The 22,895-nt window shown below is 38.0% G+C and overlaps 1 protein-coding gene across 1 annotated transcript in view; it reads right to left on the bottom strand.

Moving 5' to 3' along the window:
* Window positions 1-1,507: 1,507 nt before the first annotated feature.
* LOC5567836 (CD2-associated protein) overlaps window positions 1,508-22,895 on the bottom strand; it is an 81,433-nt gene continuing 60,045 nt past the window's right edge. The window contains exons 3-6 of the mRNA XM_021857447.1: window positions 17,977-18,178; window positions 17,800-17,911; window positions 17,221-17,701; window positions 1,508-3,634 (exon numbers count right to left, since the gene is read on the bottom strand). Coding sequence (XP_021713139.1) covers window positions 1,836-3,634; window positions 17,221-17,701; window positions 17,800-17,911; window positions 17,977-18,178 — 2,594 coding nt within the window. The 3' untranslated portion in view covers window positions 1,508-1,835. The remainder of the gene's footprint in view (window positions 3,635-17,220; window positions 17,702-17,799; window positions 17,912-17,976; window positions 18,179-22,895) is intronic.

A 22,895-nucleotide genomic window follows, 5' to 3' on the forward strand; every position in this document is an offset into this window, starting at 1 on the left:
CCATGCAATAAAATAATTTAGATATTTTGTATAGTTTCATGAGTCAATATCGAGTAATGGAACACCGAGGTTTAATCGTATTTGCTATATGGAAACGCCAATAAAGTACTGTTATTGATCTGCAATAGGAATCGTTCATTAATTACGTCACGCTTATACAGAGTGGCGATACTTCTCGATTGATTGATGAACAATACATGAAGAATGGATATACCCTTTCGCTTAAACTATTCTTCGTATTTAGTAGAAATGTTCGGGTTTTACCAGAGTCTATAAATGAAGAGTTGCGCGAAGAGTGAAACCAAATCTACCTATCGAACTGTCAAACCGTCTACCTATCGAGCAGACCAGCATAACAAATAGCCCCATTAAACATTTGACAGTTCAACAGCCGACTAAATTGGTTGTTGCACCGACGCTTATGGAAGTTTAACACAGCGAACAACTGACTAATCGCTAGATTAAATCGGGTGACCGAGGAAATCTGCGTTTTAGTAGGTCAACTTGCTTGGATTTTACTTAAAATACCGATTTATCCACCTAGTTAGTAGGATTGCGTCGGCCCACCCTATTAAATCGGATGATATTCGATTGATCCTTGTGTTAATCTTCCATAAGCGACGGTGCAATAATCGACCGATTTTGCAACCAATTTAGTCGGCTGTTGAACTGTCAAATGTTTAATGGGGAGGGGCTATTTTTGAAGAAAAAGGAGAACAATCATTCAAAGAAGCCTCTTCGCGCAACTCTCTGTATATAGACTCTGGGTTTTACATATAACAAACCCGAACCAGGTTCTTATTTATTTACTTCAAACCCGGATCCGACCCGAATCCGAGACAATTATTTAATACCGAATCCGGACCCGAACAGAACCAAACAAATTTGGGTTTTATATTTTCTAATGAAAATACATAAACAGTCCAAGCTAATTTTCCTTTACACGCCAAAAGTGAACGCAAAAAAGACGTAGTTTGTACGTGTGATTGTAATTTCGATTATTTTAAGAGTTGCCCTTAATGGCATTCATTAACACTAATTATCATGGATTGAATTATAGATAAAATTCACTTCATTTAGTAAACTTCTATGTTACAGACATTCCACGCTCCACTAGGGACGTAAAGTCGTATAAAGTAAGAAAATGAAGATTAATTCAGAGTTTAACTGCTAGTAATGCTTTTAGTAAAATACTTTAACTGTTATAAAGAATTTATCGAGTGCGCAGAGTTAGGAACCTAAATGCGCAGAATAAGGAGCATTGCAAAAATGAGTGCGCAGAGTTAGGAACACGGACACCCTTGAGAAAAATTAGAAAAAAGGCAATAAAAATCATTACTTAGTGAAACTTTTATATTTTTTCCTTATACATAAGATCAATAAGTATTTGCTCCGAAAATTTCAGACTATTGTGTTTTGTTTTCAATTAATTACAGCTGTTTGAAATTTGAAAAGCCTTAAGTGCGCAGAGTATGGGGCCTTCACGGTAGGTACAAGAGGCGGTAAATTGGTTTTCTAGGCGATAAAAAGTCCTATTTATTTGCGGTTGTGGTTTTAGATTAGGCTACACTTTTTCGCACAACGGTCGTTGCAAGCTAGTTTCCCTATATTTTACAGCACGCTAGAGAAAGTTCGATAAAATTGGATATTTGTGCGGAGGAAGGAATGTATTCTTAGGATGAATGTTTGCACCTCGCGGCTTCGGTACGCTGTGCGCAGGGGGGAAACAATGGCCGCGCGTGGATTGTGTATTAACAAACAAAACTGATTCGAATCCAACTACGCAAAACAATACAAGGTAAGGTACAAAGGGTGTTGTTGGTGAACGACTTTTATCATACCTGCGTCACGCACTGCGCATACTTTTCCAACTCCTTCTGGAGGGTTTTGACCTTGTCCGATTCGTCGCGCAGCAGTCGCTTCAGGTCCTCGATCAGGTTGTTCTGGGTGGTCAGTTGCCGCTCCATCTTACTTACCTTCTGCTCCAGATCCTGCACCCGGGAGCACACGTTGTCCAAGGTAACAGGAGCGCTGCCCCCGATGGCAGTGGTACTCGTGCCGTTGTTCGTCGCCGATTCTGCTGCGGTGGTGTTCCCCGTTATGTGGATTGTCTTGGTATTGCGGGTGATGGGTGTCGGTGATATGCTCCGGTTGCGCAGGTTCACACTGACCGGTCGATTGTTGGCGCTGTTGGTACTGGTTGGTGCAGCGTCGTTTGTGCCACTACTATTGGCGGCACTGTCCGACGACGAAATGGCAATCTTGGTTGAAAGGGCAGACATTGACTTAGTCATAACGTTGCTGATTGTGGTGTTAGTGCTACTATTGCTGTGCGTGCTACTGGAATGTTCGACACTACTATTGGTTAACGAATGTTGATGGCTGTTGCTGGTGGTTGTTGTCTCCTTTCTACTGGACGCAATCAAGTCGAAGGAACTGTTATTGTTAACGTTGTTTACCATGCTGGAGGACGTAACATCCGCTACCGTGGTTGTAGCGGCCCGTTCCGATAGTCTCGCTCGACCGGAGGCCGCCATCGATGCCGTAGTGGCTGTGCTGGAACTCATATGGAATGATTTGGAAATGTTATCGAACTTTGACGACTCCTGATGCTCTTGGTGATGATTGGTAGACGTCGACGTCACGGAATGGTGCTCGGGTGATTTCGATTCGTTTACATTCGGGGAGGTCTTCTTGGCCTGGCTTGCCTTCAGTTCGTCCATCCACGGTACTTTGTGCTTCTCCCATTCCCGGGCTTTGGGTTTGGCAATGAACTCTTCCTCATTACTATTGCTATGATGACTAACGTTTAGCAGGTCTGGTTTTGGCGACTCTGGTTCCGCTCCTTGCGACAACTGATGGAACAAACCAGAGTTGCCATTACTCAAACCATTGGTTCCGGAGGAATCTCCGATAATACTTCCCGCCGAAGTCGGTGGTCTTCTCTTCGGTGCCTTTGCCCGATTCGCCCTCATGTCTTTCAAAACGGTTCCCCGCTCGACGACTCCGAATTCCGATTCTTCCCGCGATAACCGTTCTCCGCTCACATTTTTCTCATTGTTATCGGCCACTTCAGACTTCATCTTACTACCACCGACACCATCCGTACCATCATGGACCTTACATTCACTGTTCTTTCCTTTCTTGCTGAACCCGAACAGATTGCCGGTGACACTGGTGATCGATGGACTCTTCTTGATGGGAACCTGGGGTTTCTTGCCGAGCACTGGCGGAGGAGTGGCTTTCTTATCATCCAAATTTTCCAAACTCTTCCGTATCTCGGACGTCTTGCTGTCCAGGCTTTTACGCGGGGGTTTTTCGGTCACCTGCTGAGCAGATATTACCGGGGATGCGTTGTTCGGTACCGTAGTCGAGGGGTGATGATTTTCTGTGTTGCGTGTTTCCAGTGATCTTCTGTGGGCAGCCACATTCCCGACAGTAGGCGATGCGGTCGGAGCGTGCTGGTTGTTATTTGTGCCGGAATGTTCGTTGAGCGAATCCTTCGAGCCGAAACTCTCCTTCCGGTAGGCGTTCGTCGTACCGGGTTGATTATTGTTTTGCTTGCCAATCAGGACTTTGTTCGACAGAGGAGGACGCTCCGGTTTCCCGTGGAATGAGTCCTTCACCGGGGAAACTGTAACGGAATGAACGGCAATTTGGTGAGTAAATGGTTTGTGAAATTCTAGAATTGATAAGTGTCATATCGCAAAATGGATTTGAGCGATAAGGATTTGAAGATTATAATGATAAGCGAGCGAGAGTGATATCGACGAGCTGGCTATGCAAAAGACAAGAGACAAAGAAGGTTCTCTGAAATGAAAATTTCTTCCAAAAATAGGTACAATTTGAAAAAAATATCAAGATAAAATTTTAGACCCAAATAGCCGTAACGGTAAACGCGCAGCTATTAACCAAGATCGATTTGAAAGTCGTGAGTTCGAATTCTACCGCTCGAGGATTTTCTTGTAAAGTAATTTTTTCCATCTTCCTAGGACGACATTGGGTATCTTCATACTTACCACACCGATAACATATGCAAAAAGGATTAATTGACAAAGAAAGCTCAAAGTTAATAACTGTGGATGTGCTTAAATGAACATTTAGGTGAGAAGCTGGCTTTGTCCCATTAGGGTCTTTCCGACACAAAGAACAAGAAAATGATGAAATTTTATCGAAACAACCTTCTGTTATGAAGTCGACAAGTTTTCCAAGATTTGAATCTAAATATATTAAAACAAAGATCGAATTTTAAAAGATAAGTAACTTTTTTTGTTTCAAGCACCAAAATACCGCTATTTATTTAATTGTCTTATTAGAAGCATTGCCAGTGTCTTTAATTTCAAATCTGATAGTTTCCAAATATTTAAATACATTCGAAAAAATAATAGCTGAAATACATGTAACAATTTCAAAAAGCAAATTCATGATTTAATATGGTTAATGACCTGATTTTGACAATCCCAGGGTGTCTACTCGTTTACCGAAATGAAATTCCCTGATATTTCCAGGTTTTTCCAGGTTTTACAAAAAAAAATCCAGGTTCCAGAAATACTCTAATTTTATATGTCTATGATTTTTTTCACCCCCACTTAGGTCTTAAATCTAGTTTTATTATATGGGTTTAACGTGGTTTACGGCTTAAGCGAAGGTGAAGAAAAGGGCCCTAAAACAAACAAATGACACATTTTAAAAAAAATTCAATTTAATAGCTATTTATACACTTCTGAACATTATTTAAAGCATGCTGATGCGATTCCAATATCCAATATTACAATATGAACATGCTAACAATACCAAAGCTTAAATTTTATTCAAATGAATTGTATTTTCCAATGATGATGTATTATATTTCGTTTGTTAGAACACCGTGAACTGAACGAAACTTTCAAGTACATCAGTATGCTACTTCTGGAAAGTACTTTTAGTACAGATGAATGGTACATATCATTTCCATCGGTCGTTTAGATAACTAAGACAACTTCATGGGCGCAAAAGTAAAACTTTATTTGGATTTGTGGTAATATTTTAAAATAAATACTAAGTTTATCGATGTATTAGCAAGCAATCATACAGTTCTGATCTGCATAAAAGCCAAATTCTTTAAAATATCTTAACATTAACACGGTCATCTGCTACATATTTAAGTAGATATACATATACCCATCTAAATTAATACAAATAATCCGTAAAACTTTTGGATCCCGATCCATTTTTTTTCGGAAATAGAAACACGAATTATCAAGCCCCTGGGTAATCGCGTTCGACCGTATAACATATCCCTGTGGTAATTGAAATAAATGTTGAATTTTCGCATTCCCTTCGGAAAAGTTCTAAATTATTCATGATTGTTACGAAATTTTCAATTTAACACTTCAGTCATCGCGCTGTTGTATTTTGTACAACAAAGCTGAAAAAACCTCGCTTTTCGTTCACAACAGCAGCACGGTGGTTCTGACGGTGGCAAACCGCGCGACGACTGGAAGGTTAAAGTTGTACAAATTCCAGAATTCTTTTCGAAAATCGTTTGTTCTAAAACCGAATATTTTCCAATAATTTTAAAAATTGTGCATGAAGCACTGAGTTTCTTGAAAACAGGAAATTTAGAAACCTCTTTTTAGAAAAAAAAAAAAATACACTAAAAAGTAATCAAAAAGAAACGAAACAGTAATCAAAAAGCAAAACGAGACCTAACAGGAACCAGGATAGAATAGTTTGATCAAACCACATATTTCTTTAAGAATATTTTAACCTTTTTTTTTTAAATTTCTCAACGACGACGACATACCAACAAATCTGGTATATGCCAGTAAATGACAAACATGTATTATGACGACATTACGATGGGGATTGATTGATATCTTTTTTTGAGATTTTCACTCTCCAAGAATTTCCTAAGGAATTCCTCCAAATGTTTTGTTTTGGGTATCTCAAAATAGAATCAAGATTTCTCCAAAAAAAATATCACATACAATACCTCAGGGCTTCCATCATAAATTCCTATAATTATTTCCATTATTTCAGATATTTTTCGAAAAGCCTTTAGTCCTCTAGGATTTTGTCCGGTGATTCTCCAATCAGTTTTTCTACAAACATCCTTCAAGACTCTCGTTTAAAAAATGTTATAATATTCAGCTAGAAACTTCTCCAGATGATTCCAAATTCTCAAGAATTTCTACAACATTGTTCTTTAGATTTTTGTTTCAAGATTTCAACAGCAAATTTCTCTGAGGATACCTTCAGGAATTACTCCAGAGATTGCTCCTAAGATTTTTTTTTTTTTTTTTTTTTTTGTCGGTAGCGATAGGGGTAGTACTGGCACTCTTAATCTGCCCTAAGCTCCTTCCCAGCATTTGCTTTTATAAGCCTCTATTGCGTTCATCACACAGACGTTCCTAAGCAATGTTGCTCAAATGGTCACTGTGTACCCTAGCAGCAATCAGCCCTTACCGTAGTTTTGCAGTCTAGTACTTTAGACTACTATCAAACTATGATAAGGCCTGAAATGCTACTAGAGTGGTTAAAGTGAAGAACGAAATAGTTTTATTAAAAGGTCCTCATTCCCCATTTCATTTCATCACTCACTATCGTCATTTTTATTTTCGACACTATCACGTTTATCACCGATTACCACTCATCAACTTTCGTAATACACTTCAGATATACTTTCCATTATATCACTTTTCACGTCACACCATTTTCATATAAATTCATTGTTATTAGCATTTACCATCTGTGAGCATTACCAAGTAATTAAAAGAATTTCAATTTAAATGTTTCATTATTTTTCTTGCTGTAGAATCATTACTATTCAAACTACAATTTAGCACTATCAACAAAGTTACAGTAAAACAAAATCACTTCGATCCATTTTTCACTCGCTGTCATTATTAACACTTTTATCATGCATGTTTGAAGAACTAGGCAATAATGTTATATTCAGAGAAATGATTGCAAAATGTATTATGGCCTTTATTAAATTAGTAGAGTTCACATAATTATACATCATCATTATTATATTTCTAACAAAGCTATCAGAATCATTTCCAATTTCATTTTCAAATTTTCATCACCATATATTTTATTATAAACACACTATTAGCACCAACACAATCACTAAATTTAATAACAACAAGTGTTACGCGCAGTTCCACCAAACACCCATTCTTATGTTGCATTATAAAACGATTGATCACACGTTAGCTTCGAAACTTAACAACCATTACTGATTAGTACAAAGGATGCTACAGCTCGTGGTAAACGAACTGAACCATCAACAACCAGTACTGGTTTATAAGTAACTAATGAGCCCTGGCGGTCCCTCCGTTCGAAGAGGACCTGATAATATGCCGAAACATATTAACAGATCCTCCGCCTGAATGCAGCCGTTTCATGATAAATCATGAACCGTTAGAGGTGTGCCAAAGTATTGGGAAGGTGATATGTTTCACAGACGGGTATTATTATGGTGCACCTTCTACTTTGGCACCGTCAAACCCTGTGATCGTGGCCAGGGTACTCCAGAGATTGCTCCTAAGATTTCTTCGGAAATTCCTCCATTAATTCTAAAAGATTTCTCAAGAAAGTTTTCGCAACTTTTTTCTCGAACATTCTTTCAGGAGTTTTCTTCGTGGAAATTTGAATGAAATTTTCCAGTATGCTGAGAAATTGTTGAGAAAAATTCGTGACGTATTCCTAAAGCAAATTTTAGGGTACCTTCTGTTACACCCGGGTAGAGGTGAATAACAAAATAATGGTACAATAAGAACAAATTTTGCAATTATATCTACCATTATTATGTTATTAATATATGACATAAATATCTCATCAATAGCAAAACATACAATCATAGCAAAATTTGTCATTTGTATGTTATACTTGAAAGTCATGTAATAACTAATCAATAACAAAATATACTATCATGGTAAAATTTGTTATTTGTGCAAAAATACTAAAAAACATTAAATATCTAAAGAATTACAAACATCGGCATCGCAGTAAAATATGTCATTATTTTAATATTTGAAAACTTTATTGAAATAATTCATGAGAACAAACCAACATCAAATTTTGCCATAATAGCTTATTTTACAATTCGTATGATATTCATTAAAGATTTAAAAAGAAAAAGAAACTAAAATTACCATTATTTTGACCTACTCGTGAATAGCTTATATAGTTATTATTTTGTTATCAATATCATAATAATAACATATTTTGTTATTTACTGTCGCCTATATTTTTACTATTATTTCGTTATTACAATGGCAAAATATGATATTATTTAGTTTTTATGCCATATAAACTTAGTTATTATTTTTGTTATTTTATCTCTTATTTCAAACAAACAAAGAACAAATTTTGCTATTCAAAAATTCTATTTTAATAATAAGTTTTGTTATTCTTTTGCAATTCTGCTCTACCCGGGCAGTTACTTATGTAATTTCTTAGGTCACCTTTGATGGAAAAGGTTTTTAGAAAGTCACTCTTGAAGAACTATTAGAAGATTTCCAAGATTATTGCTAAATTATTGCTAAGATAATTGAAAAATATAAAAGAAAAAATCGAATCTCGCAGGATATTGTGAAGGAACTCCTGAAAAAAACAGGACGAAATTCCTAAAAAAATGTGAAGGAATTATTGTTACTACAATCGTAGGATCTCATGAAAAAATGTTGGAGTGTTAACTGGTGTGGAACCTTAAATGAACTTTTCAATATTCCATGGGGATTTTTTGAGAAACTTTTGGATGAACTCCAAAATTCCTTGAAAAAAACGCTGGAGAAATTTCTAGAAAAAAATCTAAAGAAACTTAATAATGGAAACAGGTCGAATATAAGGAATCTTTGGAGCTATTCTTTGGAATAACCGTAGATGAAATGGCGTGGAAATTCTTGTCGGGTTTTCTTGGAAGAAATTCTGTGGGAAACTTTGGATATCTCTTAGATTAACGACTGTTTCGGTTGAAAAGTTAGTGAAAAAGTATCTGGAAGAAGTCCTAGGATAGACTTTGTTCACAGGGAATACCCTGAGAAAATTACTAGAGGTAGTAACGTTGAAATGCTCAATCCTGAAGCAATTTCGGGAGAAATTCTTGTAAGCATCCTACGAAAAATTGCTGAAGAAATTGGTAGAGGAATGATGAAATCTCTGGAGCAACCACAAGGATAATTCCTGAAACTGTTCTCGAGAAATATGAGAAGAAATTTTGTATCTTAATTATCTGCAAGCAAGATAATGGAAAAAAAGAGACTTTAGAGACTATTTTGGTTAAAATAGAGACTTCAGACCCCTTTTATCAAAAATAAAGACTTTTTAGAGACTTGCATAAAAATGGTATCTAAAATAAACCTGCTACCAGCCCTTGATATGTTAATCTTTCACTAAATAAATAAAGAGACATTAAAAACATCAATCATGTTTTGATAAAAACTGATAAAAATTCATACTAAAAAGGATCTTCATTGAATAGCTCATATAGTGCTCATGAGAGCGGCGCAGCCGAATTTTTTTTCGAATTAAGAGAGTTTTCGGGCAAATAATGGTAGCTCTGGATTATGACGCAAAAATCCATTGTCGTTAACATATTCTATCATGAATTACTGCCTCAAAGTAATTTCCCTGATTGTGATCAAAATTCCCTGAGAATTCCAGGTTTTTTCCAGGTTGAATAAAATTCCCTGATAATTCCAGGTCTTCCAGGTTTTTCCAGGTAGTAGACACCCTGAATCCTTTTTAAACGGGTTTTTAAATTTCCTGTAATATGTAAGCTATCCATCAAAGTTCTTTCAGTCCTACACACTACTAAAAACTAATATTAGAATGACGTCAATTCTTGGTCAAGCAAAATACACATTTTAAAAAATTAAATAAAGTAAATTTGATATTGGGGCCAGATAGCCTTAACGGTAAACGCGCAGATACTCAGCAAGACCATGCTGAGGGACGTATGTTAGAGTCCAACCGGTCGTGGATCTTTTCGTAAAGGAAATTTTCTTGACTTCCCTGAGAGTAGAGTAGGATCGTACCTGTCACATGATATACACATGCAAAATTGGTCGATTGACAAAGAGAGCTGTCAGTTAATAACTGTGGAAGTGTTCATGACAAGTTGAGAAGCGGGCTTCTGTTACTTCAGAAGGAAGAAAAAGAAATTTGATATTAATTATTTGCACCTAAAAATGCGTCATTCTTTTTAAGGCTAAGTAGCCCGTCATTCGTTTTGGCAACAATGATGACTTTTCAGCTTGCATTTCAAAGTAATAAAACTCAGTCTTAATAGTTTATATTAACTTGTAAAAGTATCACTGTACGCGCTAACATGCTTGAAGTATGCTGATACTTTTTCAGCTATGTCAGTGCAAAACCAACTGATTTTCTTTGATTCGAAATCGTGAGATGGATTAGCAACAATCATCAACGACGCGTACAAATTTCAATGACGGCCTACTTCGCCTTAATCAACGTCCAATGTCAGGCACATATGACGTAAATTTACATGAATTTTTAGGGAAGCTGCTTACGCAGAATGAATTTTTTGACGATTCTATATAAATTATAGGAATAAAATGGATGATGCCAAATATTAAAAATTAATCAGTTCCATGTTACCAACCTTTACAAAAACATCGTATCATTTGAAGGAGGGCTATGTGATTTCAAGATGGATAGTGTATGTATTAGGTAAAGTGAGTAAAAGAGGTTGGAGGGGGTCTCTAAAAAATTTACTTAATTCTCGAGTCTAGTACACGACTCTGATAACTGCCTTATAGTGGAGGTCGAATTACGCCTATCTGTCAAAGGATACAAACTCTAGTGGAATTACAGTAATACCTCGATATAACGTAACTCGATTTTTATTTTCGTTACGTTATATCGAGGTTACGTTATATCGAAGCAAAATATATTTTTTTCTTAATTTCGTTCAATATGTATTTTTTGACGAAGAATGGGTTTTGAATTGATATTATTGACCTAGCAGGCATTTTCAGTCTTTCCTACATAGTTGTTCGATTTTTTTCCGTGTCCAATTTTCTTAAATTTTTCTTTACATTTTCAATTTTTTTTATTTTTACCTCTCTATTACAGTAATCCTTGGATAATTTTTTTTCAGGAAAAATCTTTGAAAGAATCCTTGAATACTCGGAGAATCTCTGAAATAAATTCATAAATGAGATCTTTCAGAAATCTTTCAACAAACAAATTTGGAGCAGTCCATGAACATTTTTAGCAGGTAATTATGGAAATTCAATAATTTTGCTATTAGCAGCTTGTGGTAAAATTCTTAAAATAAATTCTTTGGTAATTTCTTGACCGAATTTTAGAATGAATGTCCCATGATTTTTTTCAGAATTCACGAAGAAGTGACTAGAACCAAAGAACGCTCCAATAAAAACAAGAACTATCCTTGAGGGGCTTTCAATGGAAAAATTTCTGAATGAATACGTGGTGGAATTATCGGCAGTATTCTAGGAGAATTCTCTGGAGTAACTAGGGAACTGGCTCAGTTTTTGATTGCATTCCTGGATATATTTTTGTAATAAAAACAATCTATAGAAAAATTACTTGGTGTAATTTTTGATCAAAGGTACAGTAAAATTCAAAGATATATTTAAAAAATACTATTGGAGAAATTCACAATCATTGAATTTAAAATGCCTAGAATCCGGAATTCCTTATACATATTCTGGAGAAATTCCTGGAGGAATACTTGAACCATTTTTGTTGAAATTCAATGAGAACATTCTGAAGAAATTCCTCAATTAATTCTTAAGACGGGAATCCGTTAAATTTATATTGAGCAAAGTGACCCGGCGACACACAAGATTACACTTTAGTTTGATGTAGTCTTTTCGACTGCAAAGTCTAAATAAAAATTCATAAAAGTTTTCGTAGAAAATTGAAGTGAGTAGCAGGCTTGGATCCAGGTGGAGCGTAAATGCAGCAGAAATAAAGAAGAATGATGTAAGCAAATATACAGCAATGACAAAATGTTGTTCTTAACAATGAGTTTATAGCTCACTCGATATTATGACTGTATTAAGCGTTTAAACGCTTGCATTGCTTTGATTTATTATTGGTTGGTGTTTGAAACTTGAAAAATGTTTATTCTAGCTCATAAATCATGTTTTTATTAAAAAATTGAAAAATAAATTGGTTCCTAAAAAAAAGTTACGTTATATCGAGGTAAAAATTACGTTATATCGAGTTACGTTATAAAGAGGTTACGTTATATCGAGGTTACGTTATATCGAGGTATTACTGTAAATGGTATAGTACTATATTCGGTTTTCATTTATTTGAAGCTATTCCACTAAACAATTCGAAGGTTTATTACTATTTTCAATTTTGATTTTTATTCCACAATTTTTTTGAAGAAAGAAATCCCATATAATTTTTGGGGATATAAACAAACATAGCAAAACCAAGACGGTTTGATTGACGCAATTAGTTTTCCAGTTATTCACACATGTATGTTTACTCATTTGTATATTTATTTATTTTTTTCTGAATTTTTGGGTCACCCTATCCCACGAAACAACACCCTTATGACGAAATAAAAAATACGGGTCCAACATTTTTAAAAAAAGGCATAACTGAAACAATTTTCTAAAAAAATAAAATAAAATATTTTTTTTCGAACATCGACCGTTTTGGGGACGGGACCAGCACAATTGTGCTGGTCTGAATTTGACCCTAAAAAGCCAAATTAAAGAAAGTTTTGTTCTACGAGATGATGAGTTTATAAGGTCAATTTTGAAATAATCACTCAAATATGGTTCGTCCCTAGGGGCCTTCCTTAGCCGAGTGGTTAGAGTCCGCGGCTACAAAGCAAAGCCATGCTGAAGGTGTCTGGGTTCGATTCCCGGTCGGTCCAGGATCTTTTCGTAATGGAAATTTCCTTGACTTCCCTGGGCATAGAGTATCTTCGTACTTGCCACACGATATACGAATGCGAAAATGGCACTTTTGGCAAAGAAAGCTTTCAGTTAATAACTGTGGAAATGCTCATAAGAACACTAAGCTGAGAAGCCGGCTCTGTCCCAGTGGGGACGTTAATGCCAAGAAGTCCGTTAATGGTCCGTCCCGAAAGGGATACAATAGTATTGACCGCGTAGAGCTATATATAGGGAGCTAGATCCTATTCTTGACATTTTTAATTTACTTCGACAGTAGAGTTTTTGAAAGCTACTGAGCTTATATTTGGCAACAATATGAAGCGCATTTAAGTGCTTCTTTTTGCAAAGTTTCAGACAATTCGGCCAAGAAAAATCTCCCAAGCCAAAGTAAATCATGGAAGTGCCCAAGTAGCTCTGCACCCTAATCATGGACTCGGAAGGCTGGGTCTACCACAAAAGGCCGAAACATGCAAAAGGTCGAATCAGAAAAGGTATAATCACAGAAGGCCGAATCACAAAAGGCCGAATCACAAAAGAATCACGGAAGGCCGAAATTTTAAAATAAATTTTAGTGGAAGTCACAACCATTTTTCTACAATATTATGGACATTTTTACAGTAGGGTAAGGCGGGACAAGATACACAAGTAGCATTACTAGCTGAATAAGAGTTTATCCAGCTGAAATATGGTTAGTGTTTTTTGGGTGTGTCAGCTGGTCTAATCTAGAGCTTAAGTAGTCGTGCTGTTGTATTTTGTACAACATAAATGTAGAAACCTCTCGAAAACTGGAAGGGAATACAGTGTCTGTTCGATTTTGGCGACATGTTAAAAAAAACATGTTGCCTAAATTGAACCGTTCCAAAATGTAACGGTTGTTTTTATTAAAACTTTTATCACCGTAATAATGACCACGAATTACATTTAGCTATTTTAAATATGGTAAGTCTTAAAAAGGCTCACAGAAACATTGAAATTGACAGTATTTAAGACTGACCATGATCCATTTTTTCGTGTACATGGGTTTCCGTGTTGCCAAATTCAAACCGAGTCAAAATCGAACGGACACTGTACGATGAAAAGTATTCTTAGTTACCTTAGTATTCTTATGATCACTTAAACACTTGTTATACCCTATCTCAGCAATCATTCTCCAGCTTGTTGCGTAAAAGACTATGTTGGCATTATACCGGGCAATTTGCTGTTTGCATGACACCGAATAGATGCTATACGCAACCTTCGGATATCGGGGACTTCGGCGGCCTTCTGCCGCCTCAGTTCCTCTATCCTCAACGCGGCTTCACCGTTTGTAAATTTTGCACTGTTGACTGACATGACTGCATTTAACAACGCGTGGACTTGTTCCTTTCATATCCAAGCTTTTTCTTTAGGTTTGTAACTCTAATTCAGCCTTCTTTGATTCGGCTTTTTGTGATTCGGCCTTTTGCGATTCGGCCTTTTGTGATTCGGTCTTTTGTGATTCGGACTTCTGAGATTCGGCCTTTTTGTGATTCGGCCTTCTGTGCACTTGGCCTTTTGTGATAGGCTAGAATGTATTCGGCCTTATGTGATAACCCAAGTAACATTTTCAGTTGCATAACAGTTTATTCAGCTAAAGTATACTCATTTCAGCTGACTAAGCTGTTAGGGGAATGTGGGGCAAGATGAGCACCCGGGGCAAGATGGGCACCCCTAGTTTGTGTCGTTCCTACCGATTTTGTTCAATAAATTATTAGGGGTTCTGATGAATATCATTAAATTGATATGATGGCCATACATTTCAGCTAAAAAATGAACAGCACAACGTAAATATTGTCAAAAATACATAGAAGTCCAAAAATTTACCTTTTCATATAAGATTTGTTCATTTAAAAGTGATATTTTTGTTGCGTAAACAAATTAATTCATATGTTTTTGGCCGTATAGTTATAGAATAATCTTCTGTAGATAGTCAGTAGCAAAACTTTTATCAAATTTAAAAAAATATTTCAATTGTTTTGATTATATTAATAAATTTACACCCTTGGGGCAAGATGAGCACCATGTTCAAAATTAAGTAAAAGTGTGAAATTATAGAACCACATTTAGCTTTGGGCTTGATTTACGGTATCTTCTTTATACAAAACAATTTTTCTAAAAAATATATGAACAAACAACAAATTTAATAGTTTTTTAAGCAAGATCTTAGCAATTTATGAAAAGTTATTTATTTTTTGATAAAAGTTTTAAAAACTAAATTAGTTGAAGATAAATATTATCAGATATTAAAGATAATATCTTGGGATATTGCAAGCATTGAAAAATAATAGTTTTCTTTAGTAAATTGCATCTTTTTATGGGGGTGCCCATCTTGCCCCGCAGTTTTTTTGACCGATGATAAAAAAGCTATTTTTAGTGTGTCATTTGGAAAACTATTTATCACTTTTTAAAACATCTAATGGTTGAAGGTCAAAGTAATAATGTAAATATAAGGATGGTTACCAATTTTACCGAAATAAGAACGTTTAAGTAGGCTTAAATCGCGCTTATCCTTAGGGTGCTCATCTTGCCCCGCCTGACCCTACTCAGCTATTAATGTTACTTGGGAATCCCGGAAAGCTTACAAGACAGGTGAGAGCATGTAAAATTTTAGGCGAACACTCCAGTTTGTTTGAATTCCGGAGGGCGGGGCTACGATTATCTACGAGGTGGTAGACTATCATTAAAATTGTTCAATATTGCGCTAGAAGGTGTTACGCGGAGAGACGGATTTAACATTCGCGGAATGATTTTTAACAGACCCAGTAAATTTGTTTGCCTCACAGATGATATGGACATTGTCGGCCGAACACTAGAAAAAATGGCAGACCGGTACACCTGGCTGAAACTTAAGGCTACAAGCTCAGTTGGGCATAGGTTCAAGGCGGTCGGCGAGTTCATCTTTCATCCTTGCTGACGGCTGATAATAACGTTAGCCTTGAAATACGGATGCGCGTCATCAGTGAACGTTGGGCCTACTACCTCCTCCATAAGAAGCTGCAGTCAAAATAGATTCACTTCTGCATTGAATGTACCAAATACAAAACTCTTATAAGGCCGGTAGTTATCTGTGAACTATGCTCGTTGAGGGCCTGCGAGATCTTGGGATTTGAGAACGTTAGGAGCTTATGGCGATCTTTGGCGGTATACAGGAAAACGGTATGTGGTGGCGAAGGTTGAACCACAAGCTCGCCTAACTCTACGATGAATCCAGTATCCAGAAGATATCCAAAGCTGGAAGGATACGATGGACGGGGCATGTTGCAAGAATGCCGGGCAACTATGCAGAAATAGTGATCGCGTGAAATCCAAGACGGCGGGCTAAGTGTGCAATAGTTATTTATGCAACAAGTTGCAAAATGATGATTTTTTCAGCACGAGTTGTACAACGAGGCTCGCCGAGTTGGATAAATACAACGAGTGCTGAAAAAATCGAGTTTTGCAACGAGTTGCATACAACATTTTTTGCTAATTCGAAAAATGCCGTTTCAGCTGGATGGACTCTAAAAGCACAAACAGAACCCACATTGGCCTACAGCCATGCGTAGTTTCAATTCAGTATTTTTCAATCACGTAGGCTGTGATAAGTACTCATGCATGTCACAAATTTTCACGCTCCCATCGGTATCATGCACATCTTTATTCCCTATTGGATGAAAGAACAGGTAAGACAGCACAAACAGTAGCTGACTACAAATGCTGGACGATCCGATCCCTCATCAGAATCGCCAGCTTGTGTCGGAACCAGATTGCACAACGGATATAGACTCGAGTGAAGTGACTCGCCGTGTAAACCAAATGGAAAGTCACTTCACTCTAGTCGAGAATTGTTACCTCGCTATACGACACCGACAATTCTCACATCACGCCAGTCGTAGATAATCACCCAAATATCAGATGCAATTGTGCTTATTCTGTGCGGCATATAAAGAAAGACAAGTCGGTGAGGTATCGACGCGCTCCCATTTGAATAACATTAGTCGCCTAACGTCATCCGAGGGGAGAACGACTCGTCTCGACTCACAAGCCGCGCAGAACGCCTACCAAACCAGTACTGAAAAGTGCTACTTTTCAGCACCGAAAAGAGTGCTGAAAAGTAGCACTTTTCAGCATTTTTTTTCGGTAGGAAAAGTAGGCCGTTATGTTGATCAACTTCTCAATGAAAAGTTGATTGATTTTCAACCGAATTGCAAAAAACATTTTAAAGAGCGTGTAACAGAACCAAAGATGGAGAGGATACGATTACGAACCTGACATGACGTGAAATGGTTGACTCAGTGTTATCTGTATGGAAAAAAAAAGAACTTACTTTCTGGTGGCAGCACACTGACGAAGTTATCGGGAAACACGCCGACACGGCCCTTCAGCTCCCCCTTCCACCAGCCCTTGTCCGGCAGTTCCTTGGTAAGGATGGTAATGATGTCCCCTTCAACCAGTCGCAATTCGTCCTCGTTGGCCGGCGCGTAAGCAAAAAGCACTTTGCATAGCTCCCTCACCGGCTTCGGCGGAAGGGAGGGTGCATCGGGCGGTAGAATCTGCTGCTGGTTGGATATCACATCGTCCAGGTTTTCCCGGGAACTGTTCAGACTGCTGCGGCTTTTGTTCAAACTGTTAGTTTTGGACAGGCTACCGGTGTGGCCGGTTGGAAGCATGGCGATAGTCGGTTTCGATCCGATACTGCTTGTTCGGTTTGCTGACATGGGCGAAGCCGATTCGATCACTTCGACAAAGTTTGACGGGAATACGCCGATTTTACCATTTAGTTTTCCCTTCCACCAGCCTTCCTCCACCTAAAAAAGAATGGATTACAGAGTAAAAATGTGACTCTTTATCTCCGTTGAGCGTTTTACAGAATTGCCTGTAGGCCTTCCCAAATCAAACAACTCACCTCCTCGAAGATTTCCACGATGTCACCAACGGCCAGCGTAAGTTCATCGGGTTTGTTCTCCTGGTAGCTATAAATGACTTTACATCGTCGATTCTGGGCGGCTGTTTTGTCCCTGCAAAAATTGGACGAATGTAATTAATGGGCAATATAGAAGAATACTTCCCGGAAAACCCTTACCTCAAAACGACAGGATTTTTGTCGTCTGGTTCCAGCACCCGGACAAAGTTGTCCGGAAACATACCGGTCCTGCCGGTACTCATCAGTGTGCCTTCCCACCAGCCGCCCGGTTGTATCTTGATGTTGGTAATGGTGGCACCTCGATTCAGCGTCAGCTCGTCCGATTCCTTGGCGCTGTAGTCGTACTCTACGATGGCACTGACTGCAAATGGGAGAAGATAAACGACACGGTTAGATTAATATTTGATTGCACCACATGAGACGGAGGTATGTACTGGCGAAGATTTTCAAGAGAGGACATATTTAATTTGCTCTAGGATAATGTAGTACCAAAAATGATATAATTAGGTACTTTGCAAGCAGCTACTACAAAAAGGTGGAGCCTCAGAATAGTGGTTCTTAATCTTTTAGCCTCTCCAGAATAATGAAATATGATTGTTTTGTTACTCCACAGTCAAGGGATAGCCCACAGATGAGGGTCAGTACTGGATTAAATACAAAATTTATCATCAATTCAACTTGAAAGTTTTACAATCCATTATAATGAACGTTTGCTTTCAGTTCCTGTGAAATAATACGTCAATCATATTCCAAGAAACGTCGATTCATAGCTGTAGGGCATTGTAAACCATAGCACAGTTATGGATCAAAGCAAAGATAAGGCGATTCTGAAACAAACGCCAAAACGTATGCTTTCACTAACACATCATTCATTTACCTAATTGCTAATATAGTATTCTGATCCATAATATGAGTCGGTTTTATCCATAATAAGTACCCTCCTCTGCCAGTGATCCACATCTTTGGAATGGACAACGTTTGAAATTTCTATCAAATTGATTTTTTTCATAAACCACCGCAAATTTAAATGTGTATTTTCGGAAACAACTATATTTTACAAAGGGGCTTCTTTTTCCCGAATGTCGTTTTCTCGAATGTCATTTCCCCGAACGCCAGTTTCCCGACTCCTTTTTTCCAAACAACCCGTTTCGATTATGTCGATATCGTCCGCAAAACCAAGGAGCATATACGAACGTGTGATGATAGTGCCGTTCCTATGCACGCAAGCTCTCCTTATTGATCCTTCTAACGCTATGTTGAACAATAGGTTTGAAAGTGCATCTCCCTGCTTCAATCCGTCTAAGGTTACGAAGGATGTTGAAATCTCACCCGCAACCCGTATACTTGATCCATCCAGCTAGCAGGTAGTTCCTCTTCCTCCCATATCCTTAGTAGTATATGGTGAATTATTCTATGCAGCAACTCACTATCGTGCTTGAGAAGTTCGGCCCAGAGCTCATCCTTCCCAGCAGCCTTGTTGTTCTTCAGCTCCTTGATCGCATTCTTAACCTCATCTAGTGATGGAGGATCCACAGCGTGACCATTGTTGTCGATGTTTATTCTGTTCTCCGAAGCTCTATTGTTCCTTCCATTCAATAACGTTTCGAAGTGCTCTTTCCACCTGGCAGCCACCATCGTTTTATCTGTCAAATTACCTCCACGGTCGTTGCACATGACGAGAGACGGCGCACGCTATTGACAGTTTCATAGAATCGTCGCATATCGTTCTGTTCCATACAGTTTTGCGCCTGGGCTATCACATTCTCATTTTTTCTTTCTGCGATGGATTCGCTTTTCGACTGATCTTGCTTCCCTGTGCCCTGTACCGGTGGTATTCAGATGTAACACTCTGCTGAGATGCGCTGGGTATTGAATCGCATTGTTCGCTGTGGTTTTGAATTCACTACAGCTTCTTCTTCTTCTTTCTAGCGTTACATCCCCACTGGGACAGAGCCTGCTTTCTTAGTGTTCTAATGAGCACTTCCACAGTTATTAACTGAGAGCTTACTATGCCAATGACCATTTTTGCATGCGTATATCGTGTGGCAGTTACGAAGATACTCTATGCCCTGGAAAGTCGAGAAAATTTCCAACCCGAAAAGATCCTCGACCGGTGGGATTCGAACTCACGACCCTCAGCTTGTTCTTGCTGAATTGCTGCGCGTTTACCGCTACGGCTATCTGGGCCCGCTACAGCTACCGTGCTCGAATTTTACGCGACTACGAGGTAGTGATCCGAGTCAATTTTAGGACCCCTGATACTCCTAACATCGATGACATCTGAGGAATGTCGGCTATCCACCAGAATAAGGCCTATCACCATTTGGGAGCCTCCAGGTGTACTTTTGAATATCCTTACGTAAAAAGTAGGTGCTGGCCATTCCTCTTGGAGCAGCTAAAGTCACTAGTCGTAGGCCATTGTCATTGGTAACGGAGTGAAGGCTCTCCTTACCGATGATTGGACTGAAAAAACCTCTCTTCCGACCTGCGTGTTTTCATCTCCGATGACGATTTTCACGTCGTGTTTTGGGCACTCTTCATAGGCCTTATCAAGGCCTCCAAAGAACGCGTCCTTCACGTAATCGGGTTTGTCGTTCATCGGTGCATAGATGTTGATCAGGCTGTAATTGAAGAATTTGCCTCGTTTCCTCAGTACACAGATTCGCTCGCTATTCGGTTAACGCGTTTCATCTGCTTCCCGATCACTACGAAACCGACTCCATGTTCTACCTTATCACCGCCGCTGTGATAGAGTTATATTTGAACGTTAGTGTTGGCGATGGGATCAATCGCCCGGAATTCACGTTCTCCAGATCTAGGCCACCGTACTTCTTGAATGGCGGCCACGCCCATTCCAACCTTCTGCAGTTCACGAGTCAAAAGGCTCGCACGTCCGGGTTCATTTAACGTTCTGACATTCCATTTATGAAACTTCCATTCACAATGCTTATTTCGTTGCCGGTCGGTTGCCAAAAATATCATTTTCTATTTCTTTTTTTTCTCAATTTTTCGTGGTAAGTTAAAGCTTTGGTATGCTATCTTACCGGAGTCGCGCTAATTATATCACGTTGATAAGGCTGCCATCTTAGGTTTAGTTGACGTGATACAACATTTCATACTCGGCCGCTGGATACCAGAATGTACTCTGTTTGAACCGCACCTCCTGGTGAACATACGCTCGGGACGCACCCCGCTCACTTTTCTTTTTCAAAACAATGCGTCGTCGAGTCGAGTCTAGTACACGACACTGAAGACGGCCTTGATGTCGAAACGCGCGTATCTGTCAAAGGATACAAGCTCCAGCGGAATTAAATGGTATAGTACTAAATTCGGGTTTTCATTTATTTAAGTGTAACGTTCTCTATAAAATAGACAGTGGGAACGTTACAAATTTATTTAAGGTACCGCGGGGCAAGTGGGTAAATGGGGTAAGTGAAAATAATTGGTATATTTTACTGAATATGTTAATTAACGTTTTAAACTCATGCGTAAACCTTTGAGGCCATTGAGGACATTAGGATAGGCAAGAGATTTCTGAGATTTCTCAGCCATTATTGCATAATAGAGCGAAATATTGTTAACCTGTCAACTATCACTCCGTAACAAGTTGGCGGCGTGCAATCTTATTTTAATATTTTCAGTAGGAAAAAGTTGCGGAAAATAATTTTCTGTACCACTTCTAAGTTGTCCCTTCTGACAGTTTTAAACTGCAATAAAAAAGTTTTAGAATTAATTTGACATAGACCTAAAAATAACTAAATTGAAACACTGTTAATTTTCTAATCACGTGGGGCAAGTGAAAAGTTTCTCATTAGAGATTGAATTTGTGTTTTCTCTTTAGGTAGCTATAAGTATAAAAGGTTCGCTATTATCATAGAGCAACAGTACGTGCTGATAATTCAAGAAACACTATACTCAAAGCGTTAAATGCTGTTATCATGGCCAAATCATGGAACTTCTCTAAAAAAATGTTGCCAAATATTACGATAATAATATGTTTACTTCGGACAGCCGATTAAAAAGAAGACGTCGATTGAAAAGTTCCAATATCAGAGAACGCACGGAAATCTTGTGGAATAAAGCTAGTTCAAAACATAAAAAATGGGGTATAGGTCTATCCCTATAAAAAAGTTTCTAAATACTTTATTAAAGGATTCCGTTTGATTTCCCTTGAAGAGTTATCGGACGTCATATCCGATTTTCCTAAAAGCAAATAATGAGCAGTGGAAATTCTACAGAGCAGAAATGCAATTGCTGTCCCATGATGTAAGAATTGGATGTTGGATGTTGGAAATGTTGCAGTTATAATGTTGACGAATCATTTCAACAAACATAACTGAACAGAAGAAAATTCAAGTAACAAGAATAACATTTTCTTTGTTTACACGTTACTTATGTTATTGTTCATTGGGACACCTTAACAAATGTTAAAGGTAATTGAAATCGTGATTGAAACTGTTAGTTTTTGAATTTATTGTTTAAAACGCAAAACTTTTCACTTGCCCCACCTGTGGGGCAAGTGAAAAGTAAAGAGACGTTTTTTAAAAACTTTTTCTGTAATTTTTTCTTCAATTCTACATAAAAATCAATTTCAGTATACTGCTTATATTTGGTGGAAGTCAAGCTAAAAATATACACGACCTCATTTGTTTTGATTTAAGGTCTCTAGAATTTGAAGAATCCCAGATATGCGAAATCCATTACCCACTTGCCCCACGGTACCTTATACGTTCAGTGATTTTTGTATTGTCTGTCATTTATTCATTTGTTGTTACATGATTCCCATTGTGGGTAATGGTGTTCATTACTTTTATGTATTTTCACAATCATTGGGGTGTCAATTCGTGTATGAGAAGGAACCACTGCTGGTGGACCTATACAAAAATAAAGTGTCGCAAGCAGTTGTCAGTCAGATAATGTTCCTCCTGAGAGAGAGAGAGAGCGAAAGCAACTAACCAAGCCCAAACCCGACTCGGTTGGATAGTACTCCGAACGATTCCTCCTTCCTTAGCGTTTGTATAAAACGAGTTTTCCCTAACCGCTGACTAACCGCAAGATTTGCAGTGGGTACTGAGTGT

This window comes from Aedes aegypti, chromosome 1 (genome assembly GCF_002204515.2).
Source record: "Aedes aegypti strain LVP_AGWG chromosome 1, AaegL5.0 Primary Assembly, whole genome shotgun sequence".
Lineage (NCBI taxonomy): Eukaryota > Metazoa > Arthropoda > Insecta > Diptera > Culicidae > Aedes > Aedes aegypti.